Source organism: Nelumbo lutea, chromosome 1 (genome assembly GCF_056320005.1).
Source record: "Nelumbo lutea isolate HS-2025 chromosome 1, American lotus-T2T, whole genome shotgun sequence".
In the NCBI taxonomy this organism is placed as follows: domain Eukaryota; kingdom Viridiplantae; phylum Streptophyta; class Magnoliopsida; order Proteales; family Nelumbonaceae; genus Nelumbo; species Nelumbo lutea.
This window is the reverse complement of record NC_142684.1, coordinates 21,856,240-21,874,411: the sequence shown is the minus strand read 5'-3', so window position 1 is coordinate 21,874,411 and position 18,172 is coordinate 21,856,240. Positions and strand designations below refer to the sequence as shown.

At 41.6% G+C, this 18,172-nt stretch overlaps 1 protein-coding gene across 1 annotated transcript in view; it reads right to left on the bottom strand.

Moving 5' to 3' along the window:
* LOC148873903 (Chaperone DnaJ-domain superfamily protein) overlaps nucleotides 1-17,537 on the bottom strand; it is a 36,945-nt gene extending 19,408 nt beyond the window's left edge. Inside the window, exons 1-4 of the mRNA XM_088960140.1 lie at nucleotides 16,265-17,537; nucleotides 547-2,242; nucleotides 330-468; nucleotides 129-226 (exon numbers count right to left, since the gene is read on the bottom strand). Of these exons, the coding sequence (XP_088816266.1) occupies nucleotides 129-226; nucleotides 330-468; nucleotides 547-2,242; nucleotides 16,265-16,962 (2,631 nt within the window). The 5' untranslated portion in view covers nucleotides 16,963-17,537. The remainder of the gene's footprint in view (nucleotides 1-128; nucleotides 227-329; nucleotides 469-546; nucleotides 2,243-16,264) is intronic.
* Nucleotides 17,538-18,172: the final 635 nt, after the last annotated feature.

Sequence of the window (18,172 nt, the reverse complement as noted above, 5' to 3'; positions counted from 1 at the left end):
CAAAAGTAAATAATATCTCATTCTAGAGAAGAATAGTCCCACTGAATGAGAACACATATTTTGTTATCAACTATTTATAGAATGGTATAGTAACCAACTAGTCAAAATTAGAAAGGAAAAATCCATACAGCCCGCTCTTGAGTCCTTTGGTGACGCTCCCATCTGGCTTTCCGTCTTTCCTCACTTTCACCTTCAACTTCTTGAAATTCCCCAGATGATGGGGCGCCTTTCCAAATAAAAGTAGTTGAATCAATTAAAATTGTAAAATTATCTCCAGGAAAATTCTAATAACTTCACAAGTGAAACTCAGATTTCAAGATTAAGATTACTTCCAAAAATTGAAGTAAGGTCTTCAACAATGTTCGTTGTGGAAGATGCTTTCCTCATGCTGGATGAGGTTCCAAATGATGCATTCCTTGTTCCATCAGGACCTCCCCGGTTCTGGAATTGGGTTTCAAAAAGAGTGTCCTAAAATATACAGTACAGTCAGTGGTGCAATCTACTACCTTAGTTCAAATATGACTGACGTGACAGAAATCTTCTTACCGAAGCAGTAGGCCTTGGCCTTTGAGCACTGTTTGCTCGAGCACCCATACTGAAAAAGGATTCCAGATCATTTTCATTCTTTTGTTGATTCTCCTTTGCAGCAGCAGCTGCTGCTGCCCTTTGTCGAGCCTCTACAGCAGCCCTTTCTCGAGCCTCTGCAGCGGCCCTTTCAACAGCAGCTCGTTCTGCTCTAATTCGTGCGTCTGCTTCTGCCCTTGCAACAGAAGCCCTTTCTTTTGCTTCCCTATCCCTTGCTTCAGTTGCTGCCTTCTCCCTGGCTTCTGCAGCTGCCCTTTCAACTCTTTCCCTTGCTTCTGCTGCTGCCCTCTCACGTGCTTCAGCTTGTGCTCTCTGCACTGCAGCCCGCCCTGCACGTTCACGTGCTTCCTGATTAGCTTTTTCAACAGCAGCCCTTTCAGATTTCAGGCGAGCTTCAGCAGCTGCCCTTTCTGCCCTTTCCTTTGCTTCTGCTGCCGCCCTTTCACGTGCTTCTGCTTGTGCTCTCAACACTACAGCTCTCTCCCTCTCTCTTTGGAGTCTCTTTTGTTCTCTCTCTTTCTCCTCTCTTTCCTTCTGTTCCCGTTCACGGTCCCGGAGCTCTCGCTCTTTCTCCTCCCTTTCCCTCTGTTCACGTGCTTCATCTTTTTCCTGCTGTGCAGCTTCTCTACTTCTAGCCTTAGCAAATTCTCGCTCCCTTACTTCCCTAGCCTGTTTGAATTTTGCCTCAGCCCTATCCATAGCTTCCTTCATAGCAGCAGCTGATGCAGCAGCAGCTGAATTTGCCTCAACCTCTTCTTCACTGGAAAGAATATCTGCACGTTCATCAGCATTACTTCGGGGCCTGCCCATGGCAAAGTCCTCAAGTTCATCTATTGAAGACACACTTTGACTCTTCACTGAATCAGGAACTGGCTTGGAACTCTGGTAATTCTGAGTGGAATGTGGAAAAGAAGAGAACTCATTAACCTTTTTAGTATTTACAGCAGCAAATGAACCTCTATCCCTCTTTGAAGCTTGAGATGGTCTAGGAGGAGGGGGCCTTGAAGGTGGCGGAGCACTTGTAGGTTGCGTGAAAAGGGGAATCTCAGAGACAGTGAGCCATACCTCATCAGCTGCTTCTGAATTTTCTTCAGATCTTGGAAATGTATCAATCTGAGGACTTGTCTCATTAGAATTAGCATGCACATGTGAAGTACGAGAACTAGTCTGACCAACAGGTTTATGAGAGTCCGAAGAAACAGTAGGAATGTCAAACAATGTTTGATGGGAATCCCGATAATTATCAACAGGCACCTTTTTCTGGGAGTTGTTCTCAGAGACTTTTTCTGAAGACTTCTCAGTTGGTTCTTTGTCAGATGAAGTATATTTAAAATTTACATGTGGTCCTGTCTTTAAAGGACTTTTACCCCTCTCTATGTTATTCATCTCAGATGAAAACAATGGCACTGACTTCCCCAGACCATCAAGGGGATCTATATCATCAAATACTCCCCTGCTAACAGAAGGATCACTTTTCATGCTTCCAGTGTTATTAGGCTTACCCATTTGTTCCAATGGATCAGTAAAAAAGTCTGATGAAGAATATGCTGGAGAAGAAGTTGATTCTAAAACTACAAAAGGATCTTCCATCATGCTGGTAGTAGGTTTAGTTGAAGGAACAGTAGGCTGCTCACGCTGACTAGTCTCTGAAGTTCCTCTGCACAAAAATACATACATGTACATGATGGAGTTGAGACCAAGGTTTAAAGTACCAGAAACACAAAGTGTATCGGAAAGGCAATTTTAAGAAACGTATCAAGATACGCTTTGGATATGCATAGATACAGACGAAAAACTAAGATATGCATGGATACGCTATGAAACTCAAATAAATCCCAAAAAAATATAGTAATAACAATAAAGTACAAGGTATATATGATCATAAATAAGTTATTTAAACATAAAAACCTTACATATATTACTTCATTGGCCCTTAGCGAATATCTATCATATAGTTTCTCAGATACATATAAAGATACATAGTCTCAACCAAGGTTCAAAATTTTGCAACATATAGCCAGTATGTATCATTCTGTTAAAAGCCCAATACACGGAACATATAGAAACCAATTGTCTCATTCCTTTTCACCTGTATCGGGCTGATACAAGCCGATATTCTAATGTATCGGTATATACATTGCAAATTAATTACTCTCCCTCTCATTAATCTAGAGATCGGGACATAATCGGTAATTGCTGGAAATGATGGAAAAACTAAAATGTGTGCATATATACCTTGGCTTTTAGAATTTCAAAATAATTTTTCTTAATATTTGTTAATATTAAAATTTAGATAATCAATTTTAGCATTTATTAACAAATATCTAGGGGTGATCATCTCAGCCCAACCCAACTCAGAAATTCTAGGTTTGGAGTTGGGTTTCATGTTCAAGATTGACCCAATCCATACATACATACAAATACAAGTATATACATATAATGACTTGATTGTTCTCCATGCAGATAATGAATTCCTTTCGTTTTGTATCTCAGTTTAGACTTTAATTTCTTATGTTGTATATAATATTTATTTGTTATGTCTCAATGTGTAGCTTGAAACTTGAACTATTTTATTCTTGATTCTTGAATGATGAAATTGAGTATGTATAGATTCTGGCTTATGCAACCTAGCTGTTATATGTTAATGCATATCTCTTATTTTAGTATTTTTCATGCATTCTTATGCATGTCTAAGTCTTGACTTTAACAAGTGAACAGAGAATTAGAGACAAAACTTTATGGTTTTTCCCTAAACAACTAGGGGATAAGGATAATCAAAGGAAGATGGATCTCATCCTTCTCTTACTTAGATATGATAAATCTGGTCAGTACTGGGTAAAAGTATTTTTTTTTCTATTTTTGAGAGGTTTATGTATTGTTATAGTTTTTTGACAACTTTTAGAAAAATCAGTAAAAAAACTTATGATTTATGATATTGCTCATGATACGATCTATTTGAATCCCTTTACAATTTATAATACAATTATGATTTTCATAACATTGGGAACAGGGAATGGGATAGGTTTTTGGGGAGATGTCTGGTGTGATGACAGAGCACTGATGGAAGGGTTCCCTTATCTTTTCATCCTAGCGGACTTGATGCATGTCTTTCAAAAGTGGTGTTACTTGCTCTGGACTAGTGGTAGACAAGTGCCTCACTAGAGACAGCCTACAGAGAAGAAGCTAAGTTTAGAGTTAATGAGCTCTGTACCCTATGGGAACTGGAAAGGGAAACAGTTCAGTGGGATGGTATTCTCTTTGTTTTCTTAAATTGACATCTAATGGTTCAATTCTCACCATCAATTTTGTGACTGTGACTGGAGTAAAGTTAATTTATGGTTAATAATGGGGTGTTTTTTATTAGGGAAGTCAATGGTCATGTTCAGCACTGGATGGGCCCAACCTGACTTGGGGCACAAAGCCAAGAAAGCAGGAAAAGCTAAAAGGTGACACTTTGTTAGACAGTGTTTGGGTCCCGCGCCATACAAGGATAGCCAACTGGGCAGCAGATTAAGAGGGCTAGTGAGCACATAGACTTAATGGGCCTAAAGCCCAATTTAAACTGCTTAATAAGATTAATTAAAAGAGGGGGGGTTCTAGAATTTGGATCAGCAGGTAGGATAAGGGATTATCCCTATCCACTCAAAGAGTCCAGATCCAAATAAAGATTTGGATCAGGAAACTCCTAATTTGATTAGGGAAGGCTGATCTTTATCTGCAGATAAGAAAGGGATTATCCTTATCTCTTAAAAGAGAGTCCAGATCCAAATATAAGATTTGGATTAGGAAACTCCTAATGGGATTAGGAGAACCTCTCTTTAAGGCTATAAATAGAAGAGCAGGGCGAACCTCCAGATCATGTAACAGTCTGTTGAATTACAGAGAGAGACAACACAATCCGATTGCATTGTCTTCTGCTCTTGTTCTCTCCTGCTCTTGCCGCCCTACCCAGTTCGATCTCCACCAGTGGGAGTGATCAAGAACAGTTCTTGATATTGCACTTGCTAGAAAAGGCAACCTGAAGTCGTGTTCACCAGCCCTCCATCATATTCTTGTTGAAGAATCAATTCTTGCTGAAGAACCGTCCTGCTGATTCTGCTTCACCTCACACTGTGTCATCTTCGATGGAAGCAATCTTTGGTCTTCTCCTTGGGCGTGAACACCTTCATTGGGGGTTTATTATTACTTCGTATTAGGTATATCGCTCTACTCCCTTTTGGTTTCAGATCTGGTCCGGTTTGGTTTCAAGATTGATCCTTGAAAATGCAGTTTCTAAAATAGGGAATGCGATTCCCACATGGGAGAGAGAAATTTTTGAAATTTCGCCCAACATCATGCAGGGTTCGGCCATCCATATGATGGATCTCTCATCCCTTCACACTTTTGTTTTACGACAAATATTTGGACAAGATCTGTTAGCATGTTCAGCACTGGTTGAGCCCAACCTGACCTGACTTGACTATACCTTAACCTAGACCTAAATTGTAACCTGCCCAGTGCAGTAGTGATCAGTCCCCAATTCCTGAAGATGTTATCAAAATTTTTTTTGATCAATAAGATGTTATCAAAATTAAAGGCATTGAGCAAGCTTAAAAACTCCGCCCAATGCACAATCCTTACACTGATGAGATCAATGATAGCACTTCTAACCTGAAATTTATCCTTAAACTCCTCCCAAACTACCCAAAGGATTGCAATTGTAGTACATCTCCACAATATTTTACCTCTTCTTCTAGGGTCGATAGTCATATGTTGTGTCCTTTTGCTCTAGTCCATTCAGATGTTCCGAGTCCAATCAGAATTGAGTCTTATAATGGTTACAAGTATTTTGTCATTTCCATTGATGCTTGTTCAAGGATGACATGGATTTATTTAATGAAAGAAAGAAATGAATTGTTTTCTATTTTTCAAAAATTCCATGCTGAAATACGTATGCAATTTGGTGTTCCAATAAAAATTCATCGTTCAGGTAATGGCAGAGAATACTTTCTTACTTCCTTTCAACAATATTTGGAACAACATGGCATCATTCATCAAACATTGTGTGCATCCACCCCTCAACAAAATGGGGTGGTTGAACGAAAGAACAATCATCCTCTTGAGATTGCTCGGTCTATCCTTCATCATATGAATGTTCTTAAGCGTTTTTTGAGTGATGCAGTGCTCATAGCTTGTTTCCTCATTAATTGGATGCCCTCATCCATCCTTCATGGTTGGTCTCCCTTTTCCATTTTGTTCCCCACTTTATCTCCATTTCCATTAGCTCCCAGGGTCTTTGGGTGTGTGCGCTTTGTTCACAATCTTATCACTGGTTTAGACAAGTTGGGCGCACGTTCTATTAAGTGTATCTTTCTTGGTTATTCTCGGACCCAAAAAGGGTACAAGTGTTACAAACTTAGAATCCTATCACTTGGAAGTCATTTGTCTGTCTTGATGTCACTTTTTTTGAGTCCATGTCGTTCTTCTCGGGTCCTGATGTCCCGGCCTCTTCACCATTGGTCCCTCTTCCTCTTCCCGTTGGTGATCCCATTCCAATTGTTCCTTTTATGCCTGAGCCTTCACCTCCTCCAGTGCAAATTCCTACTGAACGACCATCGATCCGACATGTGTATACTCATCGACAAACACCGGCACCTCTTCCAGCTTGTACCTCATCTGCGGATCCTGTAGTTTCACCTATCCCAGAGCTGCCTACCTCTTCCGACTAGATCTTCCCATTGTGTTGCTAAAAGGTAAACGTAGTTGTATGGTTGTACCTTACATCCCATATCCAATTATGTTTCTGTTTCTCATCTTTCCACTTTATATCGCCAATTTGTTTCTTTGTTGCCGTCTATATCTATACCCAAGGATTTCCAAGAGGCTCTTAATTCAACGAGGTGGCGTCAAGCAATGGAGGAACTCTCTGCTCTTTAACACAATCACACGTGGGAGCTCACCACTCTTCCTTCATGTAAGCATGTTGTAGGTTGTAAATGGGTGTATACAGTTAAATATTTACCAGATGGTAGTGTGGAAAGGTTGAAAGCTCGACTCATTGCTAAGGGTTATTCTCAATTGTATGGAGTGGATTATATGGAGACCTTCTCTCCTATTGCTAAGATTAGTTAAATTCGTGTCTTGATTTCCTTGGCAATTATGTATGATTGGCCTTTGTTTCAACTTGACATTAAAAATGCCTTCCTCCACGATGATCTTTTGGAGAAGGTCTACATGGAGAAACCACCAGGGTTTGTTGCTAAGGGGGAGGATGGTAAAGTGTGTAGACTCAAAAAGGCAATTTATGGGTTGAAACAGTCTCCTTGTGCTTGCTTTGGGAAGTTCAGTGAAATGGTGAAAGATTTCGGAATGAAACAATGTCAGGTCGATCACTCAGTGTTCAGTTATGATTCTGAAGCCAGAAAGATTTTCTTAGTGGTTTATGTGGATGATATAGTCATAACTAGTAGTGACAGACTAGGAATTGACAGGCTAAAGGCCTTCTTGCAAGACCATGTCCAAACAAAAGATCTTGGGAAGTTGAAGTATTTCTTGGGTATGAAAGTTGCTAGGTTGAAACAAGGTATAAATTTGTGCCAAAGAAATATGTTCTTGATCTGTTGGAAGAAACAGGGTTGTTAGGTACTAAACCAGCTAAAACACCCATGGAACCAAATGCTAAGTTGAGTAGTGATGCAAGTGAAATGTTTGATGATCCCTAGAAGATATAGATGGTTAGTGGGGAGGCTAAACTACCTAACCATTACTAGACTAGACATGTTCTTTGCCGTTAGTGTGGTGAGTCAATTTATGCAAAATCCCCGAGTACCTCACTGGGATGCAATTTTTAGATTTGTACAGTACTTGAAGGGAGCTCCAGGTCGTAGGTTGTTGTACAATCCAAGAGGAAGTCTTAAGGTAGTTGGGTATACAGATGCAAATTGGGCAGGCTCGGTGTCTGACACAAGGTATTGCATGTTTCTTGGAGGAAATCCGGTGACATGGAAAAGTAAGAAGCAAACTGTTGTGGCAAGGAGTAGTGCTAAAGCTGGATACAGGGCCATGGCACATACCACATGTGAACTAGTATAGTTGAAAAATCTTCTACAAGAAGTTGGATTCTCAACGATCAAACCTATGGGATTGTACTGTGATAACCACGCTGCAATCCACATCTCATCTAATCCAATTTTTCATAAGAGGACGAAACATATAGAGGTTGATTGCCATTTTGTAAGGGAGAAAGTCCTTATTGAACAGAGAAGCACAGAGCGCATTAGATCAAGTGATCAATGGGCAGACTTGTTCACAAAAGGTTTAAGTTCAGGGAGAGTGAACTATATATGTAACAAGCTGGGATTATATGACATATATTCTCCAGCTTGAGAGGGAGTGTTAGAGTTGGCCGAGTAGGGGTAACTTACTCTTTTTCATTTTACTTTAAGTGGTGACTTGGCAATACTATTTTATTTTAAATTTCTTCTCATACATAAGGGCATATTTGACTTTGTACCCTTAATGAATATAATAAAATTGGAAGTAGAAGGAGCAGTTTTATCCCACCCGGCAAAAGTAGAAGAGGCCTTAGTAAATCATTTCAAATCTATGTTTAGAAGGCCCTTAAATGAGATGGTGTGGTTGGAGGGTTTGGAGTGGCCGACTCTAAGTGCAGAGAACAGAGAGTGGCTAGTATTGCCATTTTGTAAGGGAGAAAGTCCTTATTGAACAGAGAAGCACAGAGCGCATTAGATCAAGTGATCAATGGGCAGACTTGTTCACAAAAGGTTTAAAGTTCAGGGAGAGTGAACTATATATGTAACAAGCTGGGATTATATGACATATATTCTCCAGCTTGAGAGGGAGTGTTAGAGTTGGCCGAGTAGGGGTAACTTACTCTTTTTCATTTTACTTTAAGTGGTGACTTGGCAATACTATTTTATTTTAAATTTCTTCTCATACATAAGGGCATATTTGACTTTGTACCCTTAATGAATATAATAAAATTGGAAGTAGAAGGAGCAGTTTTATCCCACCCGGCAAAAGTAGAAGAGGCCTTAGTAAATCATTTCAAATCTATGTTTAGAAGGCCCTTAAATGAGATGGTGTGGTTGGAGGGTTTGGAGTGGCCGACTCTAAGTGCAGAGAACAGAGAGTGGCTAGAAAAGAGTTTTGATATGGAGGAGATAAAGGAAGCAGTCTTCTCAAAGGATAGGACAAAAGCTCCGGGTCCAAATGGCTTCACAATGGTATTTTATCAGGATTGTTGGGATATTGTGGAGAATGATCTTGGGTCAGTCTTTGAGGAGTTTCACTGAAGGGGAATAATTAATCTGGGTTTGAACTCAACTTTCATTGCTTTGGTCACAAAGAAGAAAGAGGCATCAAAACCAAGGGATTTTAGACCTATCAATTTGGTGAATAGCTTGTATAAAATAATTGCAAAAGTGTTGTCTCTCAGGATAAAGAAGGTCCTTACCACCATTATTGCATCCAACCAAGGAGCTTTTGTGGAGGGAAGACAAATCACTTATGAAATCCTCATTGCAAATGAGAGTTTGGAGAGCTTTAGGAAATCTAAGAAGAAGGAGTGGTCTGCAAATTGGACTTGGAGAAGGCTTATGACCTAATTGATTGGTCTTTCTTATTGGAGGTGTTGAGAAGCTTTGGCTTTGGAGACAGGTGGTGTAAATGGATGTGGGGTTGTGTTAGGACTTGTCACTACTCTATCTTGGTGAATGGAACTGTAGTTGACTTCTTTCCTGCCTTGAAGAATTTCCTTATATAAATTCTTGAAGAATTTCACCACCACCTTCTTAATAGAGGATTCATCCTCAATAAGCATGTCCCCCACCTGCAGCTTCTTCAAAGTATTCTCCCTTCTTCGACAACTCGCAACTGCGTGGAAATACTTTGCATTCCTGTCCCCCGCCTTCAGCCAAGAGATTTTAGCCCGTTGTCTCCACTTAATCTCTTCCTGGTATGCTACTTTATCAAAACACATTTTGGCCCCACTCCTAGCTGCCTTCTCTTCTTCAGATAGGTTCACAAGCTCTTCTTTCCTATCCAGCTCTTTAATGGATTCATCCTCAATAAGCATGTCCCCCACCTGCAGCTTCTTCAAAGTATTCTCCCTTCTTCGACAACTCGCAACTGCGTGGAAATACTTTGCATTCCTGTCCCCCGCCTTCAGCCAAGAGATTTTAGCCCGTTGTCTCCACTTAATCTCTTCCTGGTATGCTACTTTATCAAAACACATTTTGACCCCACTCCTAGCTGCCTTCTCTTCTTCAGATAGGTTCACAAGCTCTTCTTTCCTATACAGCTCTTTAATGGTGCTTAACAGCTCTCCTTTCTTTAATTCTAATGCCTTAAAACTGTTTTTCTTCCAGTCTAGGATTTTCTCTTTCAACAGTTGTAGCTTCTTCGCTAGGATATGAGATCCTGAACCTTCTACCTCAAAGGATTGCCATCACTCCTTCAACATCGCTTCAAACCCAGCCTCCTGAAACCACAGGTGTTTAAACCAAAACGGACCTGGCTTCCTCCTCACGCCCTCCCCCCTAAGAAGAATAGGCCTATGATCAGACACAGACAGGCCTTGGTAGGGCTTCCTGAAAAAAAGGTTAGGAAACCTTTCCTTCCACTCTGTCGACACCAGGAATCTGTCAAGCTGAATTAGAGTAGGATCACCCTGGTTATTAGTCCAGGTGAACTTGGCACCAGACCATGTCTGTTAACAAACTCACCAAAAGATCTCATCCCCGTAGTCCTTCTCACACCTCTATTTTTCTCCTGTGGGAATCTGATAATGTTAAAATTTCTGCCTATACACCAGGAAATATTATCCCTACTCCTTATCCCGCCCAACTCCTCCTAGAAGACCTGCCTTTCAGAATCATCATTAGGACCATAAACCCCAGTGGTTATCCCCTTGAAATCTCCTGCCCCTACAACTTCAATGGAAACCGAGTAATTTCCAACCATGGAGTCACTGACAGTGACAGTATTAGAATTCCAGACTACTAGAATTCTCCCTACTGTTCCTGAAGCATTTAAGCATCTCCTCCCACACTGTCCATCCCCCACCACACACTTCTAACCACTGACGCATCCATCCTACTCAGTTTAGTTTCTTGAAGCAGAATGACATCTGGTTTGTGAGCTTTACTACTAAACAGATGACGACCCTTCTCCGCCCTGAACCCAAGCCTCAAACGTTCCACGACAAAATTTTCATCACAACACAAAACAATCCTATCCCCCACCCCCTTTCCCCTACCCCTTGACTTATCTCCCTTTTCTCCTCCCCCTACCACCATCCTCTCTATACACCCTGCCCTATCATTCAGGCCCCAAGTAAGACCTAACAGCTCCCTTTTCCCTTTCGCATTCTTCTTACCTTTGGCATTTACTACACCCCTATCCCATAAAATCATGTGTTCAATCTCCATCAGGAAATCCTTCGTCTGTTTCTCGAGACCAGCCATTGAGACCCGAAGGAACTCCCCAAAACTCAAATATTTGGATAACTCCCCACTCGATAGAAGTTTTCCCTAAACCAAGTTCTGAGTCCATTGTCGCAAAATTCCCTCCTCTAACTCGGAGCCCTCCGAGAGTTCCCCTCCCTCGAGCAATGTTACCTCTCCATCGCCCGAACTCAAAAGAGTTTGTGATTCCACTAAGGCCAGGCTATGCAGAATCTCTCTCCCCTCTCTTTTTTCCACCCTCCCTTCTGATGACGGTTCCACAACCTGTAGCGGAGACACATCTTCCCTGAACTCAAAAGAGTTTGTGATTCCACTAAGGCCAGGCTATGCGAAATCTCTTCCCCTCTCTTTTTTCCACCCTCCCTTTTGATGGCGGTTCCACAACCTGCAGCGGAGACACATCTTCCCCGAACTCAAAAGAGTTTGTGATTCCACTAAGGCCAGGCTATGCGGAATCTCTCTCCCCTCTCTTTTTTCCACCCTCCCTTCCGACTACGGTTCCACAACCTGCAACGGAGACACATATTCCCCATGTAGGCCCTCAATACTCTCCAAAGAATTCTAGATTTTACTAGGGCTCCCTCTAAACTTAGGAGCATCATTAACAATCATTTCCCCCACATCTTTGTCAGTCGACAACTCTTCTGTCTCCACCATCACTACTTTCCCTTTTCCCATTGCCGTTCCTACATGGACTCCTTGAACCTTCGCCTGACCCCTTCTTCTCTCGAAGAACTTGATCACCCCTGGGTCCCTTCTGAACAACTTTGAACTCTTCTGATTCTGGCATCCATACTCAAGGTTGGGTTCTCGACTCCCCTGACTATCTTCCCAACAGGCCCAGAAACTAGAGAGCCTTGGGCCCTAGCTTTTCGTAGGTCCTCCCCTCTCTTTTCCCCAAACCTACGATCCAAGCCCTTTTTACGATAAGGATCCCTGGACCTCCTTTTGTCGTTAGAGTTCCAAGTCTTCCATCTAACCGTTCATCACTACCCACTCCGCATGTGTGACCCAACTCCAACAAGCATTCCCCTATTAGCTCTTTCAACTCCTCTTTACTAGCCGGCCAATAGCCTCTCCTCGACTTGTTCAAATTTGAAACTGAGCCCCCTGATCGCAATCAGCACAAAGTCAAACGCTGCACTCCTCTTCGCCTTGTTCAAATTTTGAAGCTAAGCCCCCTGTCCGCAGTCAAGCACAAAGTCAGATGCTACACTCCTCTCCATCCATCACTCAATTCCCTTTCCCGTTTAGTACAATCAACGGTTCCCAATTAATCATCTCCAAACCTCCCGACCTTCGACCCTCCTGAGGATCACTCGTGGAATGTCTGACCGAAACAAACCCCACCCCACCCCACCCCCTTCTCAACCACCCCCGAGGTCTCTTTTGCATAACTTTCAATCATTTCGTCCCTCATAATGTTCTTCGCCAATTTGTGTAAATTCGTAACCGGCCTCACCGAAGGTTCCAGTTCTTGCCAGATGTGTATAGTATACACCACTTCTCCCACTCTAACTTTCACCGTCGTCATAGTCTCTCCCCTCCACACCACCTGCAATCTCACCCATTCACAAGTCGCCAACTCCTCTGTGGAGTCATCTATGGCTAGGAAACCCCCACAGAAATCCCCAATCGCTAAAATAACTTCCAAACTCCACAAGATCAGTGGAAGGCCATATATACGGACCCAAATCTTCTTATTGAGATTGCCTTTCCCGAAAGGCTCGTTGGAAATGCATCCCGCACAAGCACTCCATCTATCAAGGAGGAGCATATTCTCCCCTAGGTACGACAGTGCACCACTAAGTACTACCTCCGCTTCCTTCTCCGAGGAAGCTATGTACAAAAACATTCCATTCACAAGTTTTTTAACCTTCACCTCCCCTAATGCACCCCAAGCCTCCTAAATCCACCTCTCCACTACTACAAGATTGGAAGGGGGATCCATTGTTGCATCTAGCACTACTGCCATTCAAGCCTTCCTGATCTTCTTCCCAAGCTCCATTAGACATTATCTTCTCACATTGCGACATCACTGTCGATAAGGTTGCCTTGAATTCTTTCAAATCTCACTCAAACTTATGAAGTCCAACCTCCAAGCAATCAACCTTGCTCTCCATCAATACTAATCTTATCATCGGCAACCTGGTTCTGATACCAGATGTTGAGTTTCTGCCCATCCCAGGTGTTTCTTCGAGGGAAACGTTGCCTCCTTATAGAAGAAGAAGAAGTAGAAGAGAGGGGAGAAAGTGAAGGAAATTCCTCATGTTGTCTTTATTGCTCGAGGTAGGCTCCTTTTATACTTTTGAATCACAACGTTAACCAACTCATGATTTTGTGAACATGGTTTAATTAGTTACATTGACATGGCTTCTTCCTGAAATACACCTACCTAGCAATGGGCTCGAGTAGAGTTTTTGGTGGGTTTACACAAATAATAGCTTCTTCCCCAATTGGCACTAGGACACTTTGTTGGGTTTGGATCTCTAGTAACGCAGCTAGTGTCCTAACAGATTCTCTCATTCCTTTCTTCCCAAATTGTCCACAATACTACCACCATCACTTCTCTCCACATGATTCTTCCCAATCTTTTTAGGTTGTCTTAAAAAGCATGGGCCATAAAGGGTAGTTGTGTCTTGGGTAAACCCCAACTACATGCAACGAGAGAACAACACACCCAAACACAATCCACAAAATAACAGGAGGATTCCCATAGTATTGTTAAACCTTGGCAGTAGGCTATTACTTGCTATTCCTTTCTTTGATGAATCTATAACCTTAGGATTTCTCTGGATCAAGTGATGCAAGTTGTGACAAGGAGTGAAAGAGGAAGTGAGAACCTTAGTTATGGATGTTCACATTGCTAAGCTCTCTCACGTTTCATCATTTGTTATTGAAAGACACTTGGCAACTATGATACCTAGATACCTGTACAAGGGGTGTCATATCATGTTGGACAACTTTTAGGCCCCATTTGTTTTCACTTACCTAGGTAAGTCGTTTACCCGGGCAAGTGTTTCCCAGGTTTCACTTGCCCCATTAAGTGAGGTTCCAGCATTTTTGCGCAATACACATTACCCAGGTAAAGAGAGAGGTGGGAAGGAGAGTGTTTTATTGGCATCCGGGTAAGTTACTTACCCACCTTCTAGGAGGGTATTAGGTACCTGGGTAATGGGTACTCTCTTGTAGCTTGGCTTACCATGGGACCCAATATAGCGGCATGCAAACATAGGGATTGTGATCAATTGCCTGTTTGACCAACTTAGCCCACATTAAATACTGGCAAACAAACAAGCCCTTAGTGTATATTCCAAATCCAATGCCTTCTCCAGCCATGCCCTTTCCATATCTGGGTAAAATACTTCAGAAAATGTTATCTAATGGTGACAAAAAGTGGGCAGCAAAACTTAGCATCCTCCATATTTCTCATATTTAGGAAAAATTGGCCAGTATGTGCAGAAAGATCCTTCAGTAAGACCATATGGCGATGCAAGAGCATACCAACACTTGAACTCCTAAAAAGTTGGGTTTAGACTCACATACCAGTCCCTAAATGAGCCACTGAACAAACTTTTATTTGGCCTTCTAAATTAGTAAACAATCCAGAATCGAAACCACAACCTAGCCCAAACTCAAGCCAATTGTCAACCCCTAACCAACATTAGGCTCATACACAAGGTAATATCCATAGCCATATCAAAAACTATATCAATATATCCATATCCATTACCTGTATCCAAACCTAGGTTCATGAGCAGCTAACCCAATAATCGTTTTTTTTTATGAATTAATAGATCATATTCATTTCCATAAAGAAACAAAGTCCCTGATCTGTTCGAAGGACAGTAGGGTCAGATACAACAGAAATAGCCAATCCAATAATCTTGAAAACAGCACAATTGAATGTATTATGCATAAACCTTGGTATTGGTGTTTCATGGAATTGACAGCCTGAGAAAACAGCAGCATTAATTCTTGGGGCATTCTACAGTCAAGTACTCAACCACTAAGAAATGAATGGAAAACTAAAGTTGTGGTTCTCTAAATAGATTAGTTAGAAAGCAACTATTAATTTAGATGCTAGTTTCCTTCACTAGCAGGAAAGTTTTCAACATGGTCAATTGAGTCAACAGTATTTGGTTTCTTTAAGCACTCTGTGCCTTGGTGGTGTGACTCCAACTATCTTAGAGGTGTGACATCTTTGAATGATTGATTTGACTTCAATATCAAATTAGCAAGCAAGTTGACATGGAAAAAATCAAGTCAAATAAGAGTTCTAGTTCAATTAATTACTGTCCTCAAAGACTCCAGAGATAGGGCCATCAACAAGAGAACATTGTATCTCCAAGACGTGTCCAACATGAGTACATGATTATGCTTGTATTCCATCATTCATGAAACATGCAACCACTTATGCCAAAATTATAAAATTCTAATAACGGTGGTCATAATGAGGTAAACAACCAATGAGACATACAGTATGAATGGACTGATATGGCCACAGAAAAGAATAATACCTGTCATATTACAATGATATCTCTGAAACTAATGCGGGCATATAAATGCAAACTATTGAAGTCACATTACTACGGTGAGCTACAGTATTTTGATAAGTTCAATACCAGAACCATAGAGTTGCTCCTAGACAATACTAATAAGGAAAATCCTTATTATTTACTAACTGACCATGGAAAACACTCGTCCAATTCCAGAAGTTTTTGTAACTGTTTCTACCAAATGACCAAGTAAAATAGCAAGAAACTAAAATGGGGTTTTAAAAAATATATATTTTGAATTAATAGTGTCAAATGTAGGTTAGAACTCAGAGATTCCTCCAAACAACGAAAGTTTTGGTTTCATGCTGAGGACAACGAGTCAATGACAATATTATAACCTACTGAATGTTTGAACTTAAAGGTAAGAGTCCAAGAAATGGCTCACTAAACCAGAGTCCCATTGTGTGAGTTGGGTTCAGCAGGAAGAAGAGAAGTGCAATTACTTAAAATCAGCAAATTCTAACCGCAGACTCGTGTTTTTATATAATGAAAATTAGGCATTCACCCAAAATACCATCTAAAAAATGGCATTCCAAATTAGTGAGCTAAAGATCAACAGTTCAACTGGTGGAAAAAATTAGTAGGGAAAATCATTTAAAATCATAAAGCAATAAATCATCAATTGGTTTACTTGAAAATTAACCCCAAATGTACCTTTTATTCTGCGTGTTGCTCCCACCAAATCCGGGTATTAAATCATCAAAACCGGGCAAATCCTTCTCCACATCTCCCGGCCTTTTCCCGCTCGAGCTCTTGAATTCTGGCTCCTTTCCGCTCAAACTCCCTAGCAAGTCATCAAATGCTGCAGTCTGTTTTGGAGGCGACGAGATCGACGAGAACACATCGTCATACTTAACAGAAGACGAGCTCTTCATCCCCGGCAACCCATCAAAAATATCGTCATCGTACACAGGCTTATCGAAAACTGGCAAAGATGGAGACTTTGAACTAGAATCCTTGGACCCCTGAAAAATTGAATCATAATCAAAAGTGGAAGCTGAAGACGCACCACCACGACTATCAGACCGGTTCGTGTACTTGGGAGGGGCACCAAATACATCATCGTAACCCCCTAAACCTCCAGAATCCTGGCTCTTCTGATTACCCGCAGACCCAAAGAGCCCATCGTGGTCATCAAGGAAAGACCCACCAACAGAATTCGAATTCCACCCGGATTTCGGCCGGTTCGAAGAGACTGAGGAGGATCTAGTGTCACCTCCCGATCCGATACCAAAATTTAGGGTTCCACTACTACCGAGGTTACCAGTTCCCTTGGATGCTGCCATTGGAGCCGATTTGCCTTGCGGTCTGAACCCAAAATCTCTCGCCAAAATACCAGGAAACTCATCCATGATTTGTCAGCTTCTTTCAGTTTCCCCAGATCTGGGCGGAATTGTGATGGGGGGGAGGGGAGGGGGGAGGATCCAAATAAGACGTTCCGATTCTCAGAGCGCGAACTAGGGCGAAGCAAGGTGGGGGATTTATGCAGCGCCGGCCGATCTAAGGTGATGTGATTTGTGATGAAGGTAGAACAAGAAAAGGTGTAATGGAAATGTGAAGATCAGAGAGGCGGAGAGATTCGAGCGACGGCGGTAAGAGGGTCCTCCGTCCTCGTCTTCTGGGGCTTACGGTGGTGGGACGATGCTAGTGGTGGTGGAATTGTGACCTGAGCTGCCCTTTTGAATCTCTCTCTCTCTCTCTCTCTCTCTCTCTCTCCGTTTGCTTAAATTGTTTGCACTTTTTATTCTCTTTCTGTTTAATTCTTACTTGCTTGCCTACAATGAGTAAATGCAACTCTTCGATGCTTCGCCGTGCAGACATGGTAGGACCCATGTTAGGGAAGAAGATACAATTCAACACAAAGTTGTCCCACCATGTCTCTAGGGCGAAGAAGATCAAGATTGCATCATCTCGTTGTTTACTGGCTATTCTTCGGGACAAGTTTTTCTTCCTTCGAGTTTTGACAGGGCCTCTTGGAGAAGGTTGTAGATGATGATGCATATAACCACGTGGAGTGTATCTATTGGTTAGCTCCTGGGTTTGAATAGAACTACGTAGGTTGGTATATATATACAGTAAAGGCAGAAATGTTATATTAGGATGGACTAGTGACGGAGTGAAAGTGAGTAGCCCCACCATGGTAACGTGGATGCCATCCATCGGCTCATTCAAGATGTTTTGAATTGCGTGGCTGAATCTAGGGTACCCATCTAGAGTAGCGAAGCACAGCATTTAACATAAGGAGTGAAGGTGGGACTGTTTCGAGGTAACAAGGTTTTGTTTTGTAGTTGAGTAGTCCACATCATTTAGCTGGACGACTTGGAAGCATTACGTGGAAGGGCTGACGTGGGGCATTATTATTGGTGATATAGCCACTAAACATAGCCATTAAGTTGGTGTTTGCGAACAGATGCCAATTTCACAAAAATCGATGCCACATGAAAGCCACATCAACAATTCAAAAACCACTGAGTTTGGTGTTTGGTTGGTCGATTTTTTAGAATTTGATAAATTGGTCAAATTTTGATTGGGCTAAAAATAGGAATCACTATTTTTTATTAT